Genomic DNA, 18,148 nt, shown 5'->3' with positions numbered 1-18,148 from the left:
CTGAGTTAAAATACAGACATTAGAAGTGAAATGTTTATGGTTAAAAAAAGCAACTGTGGTAGCCAGAAATACACTGTAAAGAATACAGTAGCAATTTTTTCAGGTATTACAAGATATTTGTGCTTGTATACTTTAACTTATAATCGTGTTTCATCAAGTAATATAATGTTAATATACCAAGCTACCAAAGGCAACTTTTACCTCAGCTTTTAAAATGTACTGATAACAACCATATGGCCACATAATGAAGTCTCAGTTTACAAATGTAATAATGGTTCCCTGAGAAGGGGAACGAGACACTCCATCTTGGAACGATGAAATAGGGAATGCCATCAGTGTGACCGGTGAAGCACCGGTCTGAAGCACATGCATACATACGAAAATTTAATTGATGAACGACAGTCCACTACCAGAGCGCCTGTCCGCATAAGAGGGTGCCGTCATCAATTCAATTCTTTCTTCAGAATATCTAAGGCTAAGATATTAAATTCAGCAAAAACAAAAACAAAAACAGCTTTTATAATACTGAAATGACTGTTTTGACTGAGGTTTGCATTTTTTTCTGAAGGAGATGGGCAGGTAAATCCGAGGCATGGTAATGAGACACAGTGTCCCCTTTTCACAGAATGTTCTCTTTCGAAGTGGAACTCAACACTGCATCTTGGATTGATGCTATGGGGAACAAATACCCACTCGGCCATGTTGAGGGAATGCCTGCCTCATTGGCTGTGCCTGTGTTTTCATTTTAGAATAACTATTCACCCTCCTCACTACATAGAACTCTATCCTCTAGGAAGCCCAGGGAGCTTCAGCTCTACTACCTACCTAAGACTAGTGAAGTCCGAGACTCAGGAGACAATCGCAGCCCCTGGTCCAAGTCTTTAAGCAGATCCGGCTGTTACTCTTGCAACACCGGCATGGTGTGCAAGGAACCACTGGCCTGACCCACTGCCATATATGCCCTGCCGCTCTAAACGCAAGATAGTCCTCAATGCAAGGCAGGGTCAGAGCGGGGAGATTATGTACTGACAGGAATCACTCGTCAAAAGTGATACAAGCAACTTTGTGTCTCTCGCACCCCAAAACCAGATCTAGTCTAGTTGTGGCAAGGGCTATTACCTCCAGAAAATCCTTGAATGCAGAGCTGGCAGGCTGAGTGAGCTCACTATGAGCAATATCCTCACCCTCATCAACCACATCGGCTACATATGTATATGTTTAACTAAATGTTAACTAAATGATATTTGACAAAAAAAATAAAAATAAAATAATTGTCTGTCATTTTACAATGCTATCCATGTTTCTGCAGCATATGTCTGAATGCATGAAAAAGTGGAGTGAAAAAGTTTCTTTGAAAAATAAATATCAGTAATTGGATTTGTTTACTCAGATTCCTTACATTTTCCAAATTGATGCACTCCAATCTGTACTGTGACCCTGACCACAGAGTGAATAATCTGATCTGTTACATGCTTAACAGACATACTTTAATCTATATTTTGACTTCTTTCTCACAGACATCATATATGTGTTGGACACCCCGACTGTGGTGGGCATCGCTTTTGCTGCCTTTGTGATCGGAGCCCTTCTGACTGGAGCTCTCTGGTTCATCTACTCGCATACAGGTGAGAAAATATCTCTGCATATTCACATCAGAACACCCTTGAACTCATTTGACCCTTGTTCTCATTCCCTGCCTCATGCTAATTAGTATTGACTCTTGAGAGAGTTATGCATCATGTCATTTATCATATTGTCAAAATAAGCAAGGAAACATGCTCATTTTTGATCGTCGGAAGGGCTTGCCAGTTCTGTTAACAGCAATATATTAACAATAGCATATTGACTCCCAGCCCGTAAATATATCCCGTTCGTCAGCAGAAGCGCATCTGTCTTTTCCGTTCTTTCAAGCATTGGGGGGGACTGCTGGATGGTCGGCAGTATTTTGGGTACAATAGCCCAAAAGGGACTGGAATTCCCCCTATCCACGAGGGTGTCTCCAGGCCTCACAGGAAAATACATATACAATCCTCCAGCTGAATGCCAAGATTCACTCCACCCCTCCTCCCTGCATTGCCCTGTTGTCGCCAGGCCGACGACCTCTGTTGACCCTTCAGAGGAAGCGCATGCTCTTTCTTAGCCCCCATTTCCACCCATTTGCATTCACCCTTAGTCTGGCCTCTGGTTTATGTCCTCAGTGCCGTTGACCTGCTACCGTTTTATGGCACACATTTGAAGGGATTCTCATTCTGAACACTGTTCCAGAATCTGTAGTTGTGTAGGCCAGTGAGTATCAGTATGTAGACTGAGGATCAAAGCCATTCTGGATTTGAGCTATTTCTTTTTTGGACATGTGTATCTTGGATATATCAGTGTCTTGACATAAAAGGAGTCATGTTTAGCTTTTATTAGCTTTCATTTGTATTCTAGAGTTTGTTCAAAAACATAAATCAGGATAATTTTTATTAATATTGCCTGTGGCATTCAGTTGGGATGACATTATCCAGCTGTGTTCCTGCTCATTGTTATTGTTACGTGAGACTGAAGAGTTTAGATCAGGTAACCCCAGAGACAGAGTTTGTTGTTATTTGCCAGTTTATGCTTGCACCTTAAATCAGGGTTACTTTTTACAGTATGTGTTACTGGTAAGACACAGTGTTTTATTTGACTACCCTCTAAGTTAATTTAAGGTCAAACTGTGACTTTTTTTTTTGCCAGAAACAGGTGTAAAATGTAAAAAAAAAAAAAAAAAGTTTAGTTTTGGCGTACTAAGCTCTGATCATTCCAGCCATGTGTTTCTCATAATGACATTGATTACTTTAACCACAATATTGTAAAGTATTTAATCATATTGCTAAAATAGCCCTGCATGGAATGTTAACCCCAAGTGCTTTTCATGTTTGGAACAGCCTAAATTATTGACTCAGAGCTTCTTGGAAAAAAATGCTAAAAGACGAAAAATATCGAAACACTGTGGTGCTTTTCTTAACTGTGAAGTGTTGGAAAATGCTAAATAGAGGTTGTTAGATCCACAGAATATTTTTTTTTTTTTTTTGTATGATACTTTGGTTCTCAAAAAATAACAAATAATATAATGTATAGTGTAGTGTATTAGTGCATAGCTGAGGTTTCAATACTTTTTGATGGCAATAACCCCTAATTTGTCTATTGTTCTAAAGAAAACATGTTGTTTGCAAAATCAGCCAAAAAGTGATTAAAATATTATATATAAATTATTTACTTTAATTTGATTAATTAACAGCATATTTCTTCTACTCCCTAGAATACAGCTAAATGCATATATATATATATATATATATATATATATATATATATATATATATATATATATATATATATATATATATATATATATATATATATATATTATAGTTATTATTTATTACTATTTTTTCAAAATATTTTATTTTTATTTTTACAAATAAGAAATACATTTAATTTAATCTTATATTGTTTTGTCATTGTTATTATTTTCTATTTCTATTTAGATTTAATTTATTTTTATTTCAGTTTTAGTTTCAGTACTTTTAATACTTTACAGTTCTTGTAAAAAATAATTTAATTGTTCGCCTAATATGTATATTTTATTTCAGCTTCATTTCAGTCAACTAAAATGATTTAGATAAATTTTTAGTTTTTTTTACTTATAACAACACAATAATAACACTGTACTTTCACACTAAAAGAGTGATGTGTATAATGATTATGAGTACATAATTGTTCCATACGTTAGGGATGCTTACTATTTTAGGGAAAGCTATGTGTGGAATGTTGCGTGGGTCTGTTAAAAAACAGCTCCTGTAATCCTGTCACCATCCCTGTCGTAGATCACACTGATAGGTTAAGGACGTTGCCCCTGTGCGCACAGAGTGGGAGTTACACAACGAAATGACACGGTCGAGTGGAAGAGGTCAACAAGCTGCCATCAAACTCTTTCTCACACATACAACAAAATGCATCCGTGTTCGGAGTACCGTTTCATTGAACTAAAACCAACATGTTAATCTTTGTGCTGTCACTGTGTATGTTCGCAAGATGAGTGTCCGTAAAAGTGAGATGCACGGAGGCAGATAAGCGAGAGCCTAGTACACTGCGCTGTATGAGGAAATAGGCTGTTTTTAGCTGGAGCTCTTGGCAGCACATCTCTGGCACATATTAGCAGCAGAGGGGCCTAAAACAGGGAAGCAAAGACACGTCCAGTTGAGCTGAGAAGAGAAGCACACACATACGTAAACACACTCACAATTTACAATGCGGGGTTGGTGGAAATTATTTACAGACGTTTTACAGAGAATTCAGATGTATGTAGTGTAAGAGAACAGAGTGCTTAATAAATATTGGCATTTTAGTCAAATGCCAAGTGTGTAAAGCAAACCTGGAATTTGATTAAAAACTAGGGTTGAGTCCTCTGATAGAGGAATGTTTAAGTCTATCTAGAACAGCAATCAGTGAAGACAAAGACAGAAGAATGAGATAGATGAGATAGAACACGCTAAGAGCCAAATGCGAGTAAAAATGAGTGCTGAATTTGTGTTCTCCAAAAGAACCTTTCAATAAACAACTCTTAAAAGATTTTTTTTTTTTTCGTTTGTATGTAGAAGATTTCAATTATTATCCTTTTTCCACTATGAATAACCTTTTGTGAAATGGTTAGGTCAGAATGAATGTACTCTAAGTGCACCAGCCAAACCACTTGATGTGACAGAAAAAACAAAACAAAAAAAAACATTTTTGAAATAAATGTGTCTGTGCCTGAAAGTGTTATGCTTTCACGACTTCGGGGTTTACAACTAGCCATTCTGAAAGACCTGAATCACAGAAAGTCACATTTAGTGCGAAAAACAATGTGTTTTTCCAAGTGTCCCTAAAAGCCTTGTAGGAAGCTCAGAAGGAAAGACCAGGACACTCTGTGTATCTTCAGCAGGCTTTTTATTGAGAACGTGCTGTCCAAGTCAAGTCCAACTAAAGCCTCGTTCACACCGCCCATGTCGCTAGTTTCTGCACTGTAAAGACGCTTGTGGGCGTTCCTAGTGCTGTCGCTCTAATGTTATGGCCGTATCTTTAGAAAATGCAGTCATAAATGATATATAAAACTAAGATATTATTCTAATTTGACTAGGAATTAGACTTAAACAAATGAAAAATTAGCATCTGTTGGAGAGTACCGTGATATTAAACTACAGCAGTGCCCAGTGCATTAAATCATTAACCAGATTAACGATCGATCAATCAATGAATTAAACTCACTCATACCGTCAAAAAATACCGTCAATTCGAATTTGACAAATAAGAATTGAATCTTGTCCCTAATAATCCACAGAATGCAGGGGAAACTGTAATATGAACTGCAGCAGTGCTAAACTGCTCACTTTATCATATAATTAACAACACAAACTATCAATGTATGGATCAAACTCACTGACTGCTGACAGTTTCATCACACATCATTTTATTATATCCATGTATGTGGTAACAGTCCTGTCTTGCCTGCCCTCGAGACGTTCTTCACTCCTATTGGTTGTCTCTCTGGTGTCATCATTGTCCTGTGCATTGGGTTACCAGCACCAAGTCCAAGCCTATTCATTTACACCCAAAATGTAGCATTTTAATCAACAGTAAAAAAAAATGTGTTAACCTTTTATCATATGTCTTGGAGTATCGCAATAATATCGTATCGTGAGTTCAGTATCGTGATATGTATCGAATCGTGACATGAGGGTATCGTTACTCCACTAGTTTCTATACATTTGAGGGGGCAGTGCTTAGAAATGGAGACAAAGCACCTGGCAGACCTTAAACTTAGCATGCAAATGAAGTATACAGTTATACTGTAGCAACCCACCAGTCCTAATCCAATCAGCATTCTATTCAAAGAATGGGACAGGGCCATTAAAGACAAATGATTCATCTGATGTCATCATCTTTACCCTTAAATGCTAAATTCAATGTACTTCACCTTCGTTTTTTCACGTGATGTTGTGTCAGGGCATGGGATCATCAGCTCTTAAACAGATTCTTAAATGTGTAATCCCACAGTGATCTTAACGTGTTCTTTATCAATCTCCCTCTTCAGGTGGCGCAGGAGCGAGGCAGCAGGTGCAAAAGTCCCAGCCGGTGTCTGAGAACAGCAGTGCGGCTCACAGTATCGGCAGCACACAGAGCACGCCGTGTTCAAGCAGCAGTAACGCATAGAGCAGCTGGACCGAATCCTGCTCACATTGCTATTATGCTTCGTAGAAGAATGGAAGAATACGTGATTAAGTAGCATAGCTTGAGAACACAATGCCTTATTATTTTCACCATCTGAACTGAAATGTTTAGGCTGAATTTACAACCGGATGAAATAAGCTACATTTAGAGGTGAGGGAAATAACAAAATCAAGATCTCAGACAGTTTTTAAATGTTGCTCTTTTTTTTTTTTCCTTAAACCCCACAAGAGAGTGTTGTTTTGCCTTATATGGTTGGGATCAGTGTGAAAATAACAAAGGCTGTTTACACCAGCTATTATGGCATGAAGGCGGTCCAGAGGAACAGTTCGTACTCGGCGAGGTTACGCAAGGTTAGTCTGCGCCTAAACAATGATCAGTGCCTTTCCCCATCGAGCATACATAAGATATTTGACGAGAGAAATATATTTAAAGATTTGAATGGTCGGTTTGTCCATATCTGACTTTTAATACCCAGATGCCAATTAATTCTACAGGAGTTTTTGGCATATTGTAAAATAATGTATATTCTGTGAATATTAAATGGAATGCATAGAGATTTAAAGTGGAAATAACTCCATTAAAAAAAGCGTTAACTAAAACCAAATATTTAACAAATGTTTATACATGTTAAGAAGATCATTTTAAAATTACACAATTAATCATAAAGGCTAATATAAATTCATTTACATATATACATGCATAAGCTCTTTCCCAGAATTGGCCTTTAAAAGATAGTTGCAAAATAATAAGATGCAGAATAAAACTTAAATTATGATGTTCATTTTCCCTCCCATATTTTGTTGTTTGATAGCCACTATTAAAGTCCCTGTACAGATAATTACAGATAATAAGCATTTTATCAATAAAAAATTGACTTATATATTTTATAGAATGTTATTTTTAAATGCTGGGCATTATTATTCAACATTAGTATAAAAGGTCATGATTTCAGCAAACAGCAGATTTTTATATTTTGATATTTCATCCTTAAAGTACTTATTGAGAATGATTTAAACAGTCTCTTCGCAAAAGATGTACATAATCTGAGGCCAAAGAATGGGCATTTACTTTCCAGTCTTTTTGGGTGACAGCAGCATCTGCGGTCTATATGTTTAGGTACTAACCTACCACTAAAGACAACACAAAATCAACTTTTCTCAACAACAACAAAAAAATATTACTTTATTTCTGCTGTGTATGTGAAGTTAACATTTTGGGATTGTTTTTAAACATCCATACAGATGCACTTGTGAAGTGCAAGAAATGTATGAATGCAAAGCCAGAGTAATCCCACCGTCAAAACTTTACATGAATGTCAATACATTATAAGTGCCTTAACTTTGAGTATATGCTTAATTTCAGAGAAAAACTGAGGCAAGAAGGGAAGTGGTGTTTGCTTTGCTTTAAGCACAGTATATACCCTCTGATGTGAAAATCTGCCAAACCTGTGCATCTAGTTGTTTGGTTGGTTGGTTGTTTCTAGTATCCAGTGTTGCTTTTTTTTGGTTTGTGTTGCTTGCTACAGACTGTACCTATAGAATGTACTTTATTTCAAACCTTAGTTTCATTGTAAACATGTATAAATGTCTCCTATAAGAGAAAAGAGAGTAAGAATTTAAACATTTATTTGTGTATAGTTGTATTTTTCCAGAGATATATATATATACATAGAGCCACCCTATAATTCTATCTGCATACTGTGAATTTTTGTGGGCATATTTCTATAGGTTTTTGTGTGATTTCTCTAAATCTAAACATAGTCCATTATGCTGAAGTGAGCTGCATTCACTTATATTCTCCTGACATAGTCATATAAAATAAGATTTTATTATAGATATATTTTTTATATGAGAACACTATATTATTTGGAATACAAAATATATTTTGATGACACAAATGGTTTTATCTCTCTTTTAAGCTCTTCACCATTTAAGTGTCTGCGTGTGTTTGGTCACACTATAGCTCTATGTAACTATGTATGTGGGTTTAAATGAATGTTTATTTGTATAGTCCTTGTTGTATTGTGTCTTTTGGGAATGTTTAAAACAATGCTGTCATGTCTAACAGAGTTTGAATCTATATAGGTGTAATCAAGAGTCATTAAATGGCTGTAACAGAGACCTTTATCAAAAGGTCTTTCTCTCATTCCAGCAAACACTCTGTCTTGAGATAAACTTTTTTATTCTAAAGTGTAAGTTCACACTGCTGTGTTTGACACAGTGGGTTTCCTGTACGTTGAATGGTGAAATTGATTGTGCTGTCTTTCTGTTTATCTACCTCATTTGAGTGTGTGTCTATGTGTGTGTAAGGTTTCATTGTCTTGACATCAAGAATATGTTACTGTACATATTGTGTGGATCTTGATGTGACAGTACACAACGTGTCAGTCACCGGGCTTTCCGACAAAAGAGGAAAGTCTGAAAGATGTAAATGTGAACCTATCAGAATTAGACTTCAACATTTTCAGGCTGTCTTGCTCTGAAACTACACACTATTCGTGAATATTTTGTATTTTTTTTTTTTTTTCTCCAATGGTATGTGAAACCTTGTAGTGTTTGTAAATACAATGTGGTGTAAATATGCATGCTATATGTATGCTCTGTATATACCAAATAAATTCTTGTAATCTTTTGGGAGTTTGTTTGTGTGCTTATTTAAAATATTCACTGGGCAACACATTTCTTCCAATAAGTGGGTCAATGAGAAAATTTTATTGGGTATGTTTACACGACAACAATGTACTAAAAACTTTTCTCCTTTTACACAGATCCGCGAAAACGACTAAAACCGCTGTGTTATTCATGCCAGGCCAGTAGTCGGCAAACTTTGTAAAGAAACACTACGAGCCTGACTGAACAAGACATGACATCACCGTTTTCACAGATTCGTTTTTGTTGTGTACATGGAGACGATAGAGGTATTGTTGTCAAAAACTTGCACTTTGAAACCCTTTTTCAAAGCTTGCGTTTTCAGGCCCCCCAAATGCCATTGCTGTTTAAATGAGCGGCCAAAACGCATACAAAGTTTTCCGCTTTAAACATTGTTTTGTAAAAATCCTAAAATATAAAAAGGAATGGAAATAAAGCCAATTTAGATAATAATGATCACACTTTAGATTGGGGTCCAATTCTCACTATTAGCTAACTATTAAAGGAGAACATTTTTTTGTAAATTTGGAGTGCTGTCAGTACAGAGAACAACGACAAAAATTGGTGTTGCCTACACCTTGTTATCCTCTTTTTAAAATTTGTTTTAAAGTTTTAAACCTGCTTTTAGCCTCTTAACATCCTTGATGTGTCATTACAAGTGCCCAGCCATGTGAGTGATTCCTTCAGAGTTAACACGGGTGAATCTGACTGCAGTAGATGTGCAAGATATGAATAAAAATGATGTTAATTCAGCCAGCGCACATACCTGTATTTTCTTCCTGTTTTCGTTCGAAGTCCAGAGTAGTCGATTGTCGAGTTCACGCGCATAGGTTTAGTTACCTATGATCACGCGCGTGAACTCGACAATCGACTACTGTGGACTTCGACCGAAAACAGGAAGAAAATACAGGTATGTGCGCTGGCTGAATTAACATCATTTTTATTCATATCTTGCACATCTACTGCAGTCAGATTGACCCTCGTTCACTCCGAAGGAATCACTCACATGGCTGGTGCACTTGTAATGACACATCAAGGATGTTAAGAGGCTAAAAGCAGGTTTAAAACTTGCCCCATTGAAGTCAACAGGGTGCAAATTTTAAAAAGAGGATAACAAGGTGTAGGCAACACCGATTTTTGTTGTTGTTCTCTGTACTGACAGCACTCCAAATTTACACAAAAATGACTATGACTTTTGCCTCAATAAACTCCTAAATCCTGATTATTAATAGGTAAGGTAGTTGTTAAGTTTAGGTATTGGGTAGGATTAATGGATGTAGAATATGGCCATGCAGAATAAAGCATTAATATGTGCTTTATAAGTACTAATAAACAACCAATATCCTAGTAATATGCATGCTAATAAGCAACTAGTTAATAGTGAGAATTGGCCCCTAAACTAAAGTGTTACAAAAAAAAAAAAACCCTGAGAGAAATGGAAAGTCATCACTTTAAACTGGCCAACACTGGCCAATATTACTTGTAATGTAATGTGTCCAATTGTTTATCAACTTTTCAAAAAAAAAAAAAAAAATTATCCCAGATTAAAATGATACTGATACAATGATCAAGTCACAATAGATTCCAGGAAAGAAAAAGTTCTAGGAGGGATTTACTCAATAATGGAACAGGCTTTTTGTCTTAAACAACAATGACTCAATGTAGGTCATCAGAGTTTATTTTGGGTTTAGGTGATGTTTCAAAAGAGAGTGCGGTAAAGGGCTGACTTTGAGGTTGAGACACATTGTTGACATTCACAGTTGAACTACTTAAAATTGTCAAGTGGAATATATAAAGTGGAAAATGAATAATGTACTGCAGGCATAGAATGTGGCCTTGACCAGGATCTAACTACAGGATGTTTTAGTCCATGAAGTAAGATTTTATATTCCAAACTATATTCTTGATCCTTATCTAAACTCCATACCGCTTTAAACACAGTTTTAAAAAACAAAATGTATTTTCCTTTATGTGTGGTACAGTAATAACATTTCACAAATATGAAATTAATTTAAGAATTTTTTTTAGAAAGCAAATAAGGTGATGAGTATTTTCTCTGAATATCACTTTGGGTTCTTTGTTGCATTAATATGGTTTAGTTTACAGTTTGACACTTGCACCTGAGATTCTATAAACCCTTGGCACAGACTTTTCTACATGCTGAAATCTCCACAGATGTGTGGTAGGGTCTCAGTTCAGTCCCACTCCAACAGCTGGCCAATTTGCCACGTGAGAGTTTAAATATACAGCATTAAACATGGCAGTATCAATAAAAAGCATTTAATTTTGCTGAGTCGCCAACTCTATTTTGATGACAGCACTGGGGTGGCTGTATATTTAGCCAAAGAGGGAGAAGGAGCTCAGTATTTATGGCTGGAAACACTGGAGAGTCTCCAGCACTGAAATCTATAGCCATAAAATGATACCACATAAAATGGAAACTGCTCTGTCATGATTGTGTGCCAACACAAACCAACACTCAAATACACACATCTGCACATAGTGCACGTGTGTATTCTTATGTAATGCATCATACATATCCTAAGTCTATGTATGCATGCATACATATATCAGTTCATTTATTCTCCCACACATTTGTGTTTGCCAATGTATTGAAACATGCTTTTGCATTTTTCTTCATAAACAACTTTTCACAGTAAAGTTCACTTAATGCATTAGGTATATTGAGCTAACAGTGAAAAAATACTTTTTTTTAGCATTTGTTAATATAGGTTATGTTTTTTTTGTTGTTTTTTTTGGGTTTTTGCATGTATGAACATTGAACAATATTCTATTTATAAATGTAAATTAACAAATGCTGTAAACACGTTTCTTTATTGTTAGGTCGCACGATACATAATGCATTTACTAATGTTAAAAAAATAGAAAATTCGGTCATAATTTACTCACCCTCATGTCTTTCTTTTTTTATCAGAACACACACACACGCATGCACGCACACACAAGTTATTTTAAAGTAGTTTTAGGTGTTTAAATCCATATAATGAAAGTCAACGGCATCCAAAACTTTCAAGCTCCAAAAAGGAAATGAAACCATATGACTCTAAATCTTCTAAGGCATCACAATAACTTTGTACAGTATGATGAACAGATTGAAATTTAAGTGAACCAATGAGGGTTGACTTTAGTTGAGTCGTATTGATTTATTGCATACCTTGCATTGATTTATTGCGTATTGATTTATTGCAAAGGACATATTGCATGTCCTTTTTGGAGCTTGTTTATTGGACACAGTGACTTAATATGCATAATATGCAGCTGAAGCATTCTTCAAAATATGTTCATCTGTGTTCCACAGAAGAAAGTCAAACGAGATTAGAGTGACATGATGGTGAGTAAATGATCCATCAATGATCCAGGTTAACTATTCCTGCAACAACCTGAACTTTATTATAAAGTGTTACCAGAAAACTAAACAGGGAGTGTTAAAAGGGAGTGCAAAAAACAAAACATAAAAACAAGACTTTCTTTATCCTGTGTCACCATCCAGCATGTGTTGATATTTATGTAATGGCTCTTAACTGTTAAAGATGTTTATAAATCGTTTTATCGTTCAAATCACCGGAGACCCCAGACTTCTTAACTGCACTTGAGGAATAATGGAATGCCACCCGTGGGCCACCACCACCAACATCAACAATCATATCGCCATGGAGACGAAACTGTGCCCCAAATTGTAGCCTCAGCCCCAAATGAGAACCAAATGCTTCAAGCCCCACACATCTAATATCTGGGGAGAGATGAAAATGACTTAATATTTCTATGTACACATAATGGAAAAATTGGACACAGATGACTTTTATCTCAGGGCTGCAATATGAGTGGAGGTTGAGATGGGAAGAGTGTGAGGATCATTTCGTCCTCATTACGTGTAAACTATAATGACCTATGACCAATAGAAAAACACTGCGGGTGATGAACTGTATTTTCTGTCATGGACATTTGGCTCCATGTGAGAGAGAGAGAGAGAGAGAGAGAGGGGGATTATTATTCATCCGCTGCTCTTTTTGTTTTGCTCTTGATGGGGCCACAGCTGAGTTAAAAGTCAAACTACACAAATCCCTTCCTTTCCTTTTGTCAATTTTCATCAAAAACATCCATCTATTTTTCTTTCTTCGCAATTTCAAATATCATTGATCAAAACCATATTTTGCCATTACTTGCAGATAATAGGCTACTAAAGATGATTCATATCATAGTTATCATATTATGTCAAACTAGTTACTAAATGCAAATAAATACCAAAATGTTATTAATATTCTTCTAAAACATTTAATCCTCCAATTTCTTTGTTAAGAACTCCATTTAATCTAACTGTTTGAAGGGTAGAAATTTGTGAAAATATGACACCCTTCTCAAGAAGTTCCCTCAGTAGAGGACCCGAGAGCTGTTGACTTTGAAGCAATATGGCCTAGATTCTCTAGGATGACATGACAGCTGCTCTCCACCACTGCTTCAGCATCTCCCTTTTCACCAGACTGTAAACATAACCAGATGCTCTACCTGCCACCAATAAGCACCTGAATTTTGATTAGTGGAGACAAATTGCCCAATCAGTCTTCTTAAAAAGTTAAAGCAGATGCAGAAAGTTCTGAGGCAGGACTGCAAGTTATTTCAGTCACTGGCTCTGCAACGAGTCTGAATCAGATGTGCACTTAACAGTTGCAGGTGCTGAAACATAAGTCTCAATACTGGAAACGTAGTTCAAGAATGATCACGTTCCTGCGACCTCCTGTCGAACAGCGTGACTGGAATAAGCCTATTCCTTTATTAGGTCACGCTGCACATGGTTTATGTTTGGAATTGGCTGATGTGTGAGACTGCCAACCAATTTATACTGTGTATCATTTCATGGTTCTTCTTGTTACGCACTGATCCACATAAATTTTGACAGATCAGATATCAGTGTTCCGACAATAAAAATACTGAGGAAAAGTACATTTGATTTCATAAATGATAACAAAAACCAGTAAAAAATGTACACTATGACTGTACATGTGAGATTAATCAGCTTTATAAACATAATATTATAACTTGCATCTGCACAAAATGACGTAAATGCACAAATGAACTTGAACCAATTAACATGGTAATCAGAATGCGAAAGCTCCCATTTCAATACAACACTCCGAAACACAGATATGACTGACATTGATAATGCCAATATGCCATACTGCACGTGTGTTTGGACTGTTTTCAAACTGCACAGTTTTTACATTTTCACAATGTAAACTCTTAATAAAATGTAGTACCTATTTTAAGAGTGCACAATTTCGAAAACAGCGAATAATTCATAATTCTTTGTATTATAATGGTGTACTTATTGTAATGTTATTTCAGGATTTCAGGATAACAGGATGTTATTTTTCACAAAAACAAATATGATCTTTGGATTGTGGGGGAAAATAGCAATCTGAGGAAACATTAATTCATATGATCACAATAGATTTAAAATAGATTAAACTACTACATTTAAAGGAAATTTTTAGAATGGACAAAATACTATAAGTAAATAAGTGGATGGATGGATAGATGGATGGATAGATGGATGGATGGATGGAAGGAAGGAAGGAAGGAAGGAAGGAAGGAAGGAAGGAAGGAAGGAAGGAAGGAAGGAAGGAAGGAAGGAACCAACCAACCATCCAACCAACCATCCAACCAACCAACCAACCAAGCAAGGAAGCAACCAACCAACCATCCAACCAACCAACCAACCAAGCAAGCAAGCAAGCAACCAACCAACCAAGCAAGCAAGGAAGCAACCAATCAACCAACCAAACAAACAACCAAGCAACCAAGCAACCAACCAACCAACCAACCAAGCAAGCAAGCAACCAACCGAGCTACCAACCAACCAAGAAACCAACCAACCAAGTAAGCAACCAGCCAAGCAAGCAAGCAACCAACCAAGCAACCAAGCAAGCAAGCAAACAAGCAAGCAAGGAAGCAGCCAACCAACCGAGCTACCAACCAACCAAGAAACCAACCAACCAAGCAACCAGCCAAGCAAGCAAGCAAGCAACCAACCAACCAAGCATCCAACCAACCAACCATCCAACCAACCAACCATCCAATCAAGCAAGCAAGCAACCAAGCAAGGAAGCAACCAACCAACCGAGCTACCAACCAACCAACCAAGCAGCCAACCAAACAAGCAACCAATCAACCAACCAACCAACCAACCAACCAACCAACCAAACAGACAAACAAACAAACAAACAAACAAACAAACAAACATCCAACCAACCAACCAACCAACCAAGCAATCAAGCAAGGAAGCAACCAACCAACTGAGCTACCAACCAACCAAGAAACCAAGCAACCAAGCAACCAGCCAAGCAAGCAAGCAAGCAAGCAACCAACCAACCAAGCATCCAACCAACCAAGCATCCAACCAACCAACCATCCAATCAAGCAAGCAAGCAAGTAAGCAACCAAGCAAGGAAGCAACCAACCAACCGAGCTACCAACCAACCAACCAAGCAGCCAACCAAACAAGCAACCAACTAAGCAAGCAACCAAGCAGCCAATCAACCAACCAGTCAACCAAGCAAACGAGCAACCATCCAAGCAACTAACCAACCAAGCAACCAATCAATCAAACAAACAAACAAACAAACAAACAAACAAACAAACAAACAAACAAACAAACATCCAACCAACCAAGGAAGCAACCAACCAACTGAGCTACCAACCAACCAAGAAACCAAGCAACCAAGCAACCAGCCAAGCAAGCAACCAAGCAACCAGCTAAGCAAGCAACCAAGCAACCAGCTAACCAAGCAAGCAACCATCCAAGCAACCATCCAAGCAACCAACCATCCAACCAGCCAAGCAAGCAAGCAAGCAAGCAAGCAAGCAAGCAAGGAAGCAACCAACCAACTGAGCAACCAACCAACCAACCAAGCAGCCAACCAACCAAACAAGCAACCATCCAAGCAAGTAAGCAACCAAGCAGCCAACCAACCGACCAGCCAACCAACTAAACAAGCAACCATCCAAGCAACTAACCAACCAAGCAACCAATCAATCAATCAATCAACCAACCAACCAATCAACCAACCAACCAACCAACCAAACAACCAAGCAAGCAACCAACCAACCAACAAATGAATGAATGAATGAATGAATGATTGATTGAATGAATTAATGAATGAATGGATTAATTAATTAATGAATGAACAAACACTGCCAGAGATGTAATAATTTCTTTACTGCAATTATCCTGCCTCAGTTTTGAGTCTTAAATATCCTCAATGCTGTTTGGTTGTACCTGAAACCATCTGGTATGTTCCTCTATGCAACCAGTGGAGGAGTGTGTCCCACGGCTGTACAAGAGAAGTCATAGGTGGAGTGTGGGGTCAGTTATTTTGTGTATTTGCATTGACTCCTCAGAGAGCAGAGGCCATGTACAGTTCAAAGATAAAAATGTGAGAAATGTGAGAAAAGTCGGTCAGGGCGCAGTTCATGTGTGGTGAGAGCAAGCTCTCAGTCATCAGAGAATTGTGTTTGATTGATGGTTCATGTTGAGAAGAAGAGGCTGCTTTGTTGGTGACCGCTCAGCCTCATTGAATGGACTCACAGATGCATGTGAGCATGTTTACTGTTTTCATACTGTTACCAGGAAATAGGTTATTCTCAAAAGGAGACACCCCATTTCCTGACATATGAATTAATGCTCAAAATCCCTGAAAAAGACAGGGAAGAAGACAATTTAAAAACCTAATGGCAGTAGATGAAAAGTATGTCTGTATTCTGTATGTCAGTTTACTATGATACTTCTCAGTATATCATTTACTGTATTGTATATTTAAGCAACAAAACACACATCGTGCTTGTTTGGCCACAGATAATCCAGCCCGTTAGATAATCCAGCCCGTTGGATAATCACAACTGTGCTAATATTCAGAAGTATTCAACTGCACGATTACGAGTGTGATAATGCTTATATATAACAGTTAAGAACTTTATTTTTAGAATGCACATTTCAAATAACATTTGGTCAGTTAGTCCATCTATTATTCTCCATCAGATAAATGTGTTTTTTTTTTTGTTTTTTTTTTAAAGAACAGTAGAGGACTGGATATAACAGTTGTTATAAAAGAGGTGTCAGGGAGGAGACCCAAACTTGTGACCTCTGAGAAGGACTGTACTTAGGGTTGATACAAAATCTTCAATCTCCCCAGGTTGTCCGGTCAGAACAATAATGAGGACGAATTTTACACTCTCATGCCACTCTTTAATGAAACAGTTTGACATAGACGATGTGAGTTTTGTTCATGGTTTTGTTCATGGTTTCTAAAATAAAACAGAAAATAAAAGTGGACTCATGAATAATAAGTATTCATCACCATTGTAACATTAAATGCAATTGAGGTATGAAAAGAAGATTTCTAAATCGCTACAATGGATAGAATATAACAATAAACAAATCTCAAAAGTGCCAAACATTATACAACTAGTACATATACAAATGGCACATACAATACTATCTTGAATTGCACAGACATAAATGATTAAACTGCCTGGTTGGCTGGAAACCACCAAAACTCAGCGCTATAACATTTAGCTAAGAAGGGGTTAAATCGCGCCACATCCGAAAACATGCAGAGAGCGCATGCTGGTGTCATGTGATCAGAGTTAAAGCTTACGATGCGCACAGCCAAAAACACGGTGAAATCGCTCTAAACATTATCAAAGAAATGGGAAAGTGTGAAACTATAATGTAGCCTAAATTTGGTTTGGTTATTTAGCTCCAGGAAAACACACATCGATAGGCAATGTAAAGTGTACGGAATCGTACACATACACCATTAATCTAAGCAAGGAAAAGATAACAATATTTACATAGACTCACATTCTCATGGACGCATGAAGCAGAACTGAAGAATAAAGATATTTTCTCTAGATATATCGGATCAGGAATGGAGCGAGTGTCTCCGATGAAATTTACATGCATACTGACAACAGTTCGGAGTTGCGCTAGTAGAGACTGTCTGATTGGTGGAGAAAAATAAGGGGGATTGCTGATTGGCCTAACTGTTGCTGGGCACGTGGAAAGTGGAAAGTGAAACTACAGTAAACTAGATAATAACTATAATAACACAAACATAAGATAAAGTCAGAGCCTTATTAACAGCCGCCCCCAACTTTGGGCAGCAAAGTTGAACACGAGTCAGTCAGGAATGTCTCGAGGAAGTGCAGGCAGCTTGATGAGCTTGGCGACAGGTCTGGTGTAGGATTTGTCT

At 37.2% G+C, this 18,148-nt stretch overlaps 1 protein-coding gene across 1 annotated transcript in view; it reads left to right on the top strand.

Annotated features, from left to right (window-relative positions):
* tgfbr3 (transforming growth factor, beta receptor III) overlaps positions 1 to 8,862 on the top strand; it is a 115,587-nt gene extending 106,725 nt beyond the window's left edge. Inside the window, exons 15-16 of the mRNA XM_079883193.1 lie at positions 1,518 to 1,625; positions 6,095 to 8,862. Coding sequence (XP_079739319.1) covers positions 1,518 to 1,625; positions 6,095 to 6,213 — 227 coding nt within the window. The 3' untranslated portion in view covers positions 6,214 to 8,862. The remainder of the gene's footprint in view (positions 1 to 1,517; positions 1,626 to 6,094) is intronic.
* Positions 8,863 to 18,148: the final 9,286 nt, after the last annotated feature.

Source organism: Squalius cephalus (assembly GCF_949319135.1).
Source record: "Squalius cephalus genome assembly, chromosome: 10".
Lineage (NCBI taxonomy): Eukaryota > Metazoa > Chordata > Actinopteri > Cypriniformes > Leuciscidae > Squalius > Squalius cephalus.
This window is presented reverse-complemented; position numbering and strand designations above follow the sequence as displayed.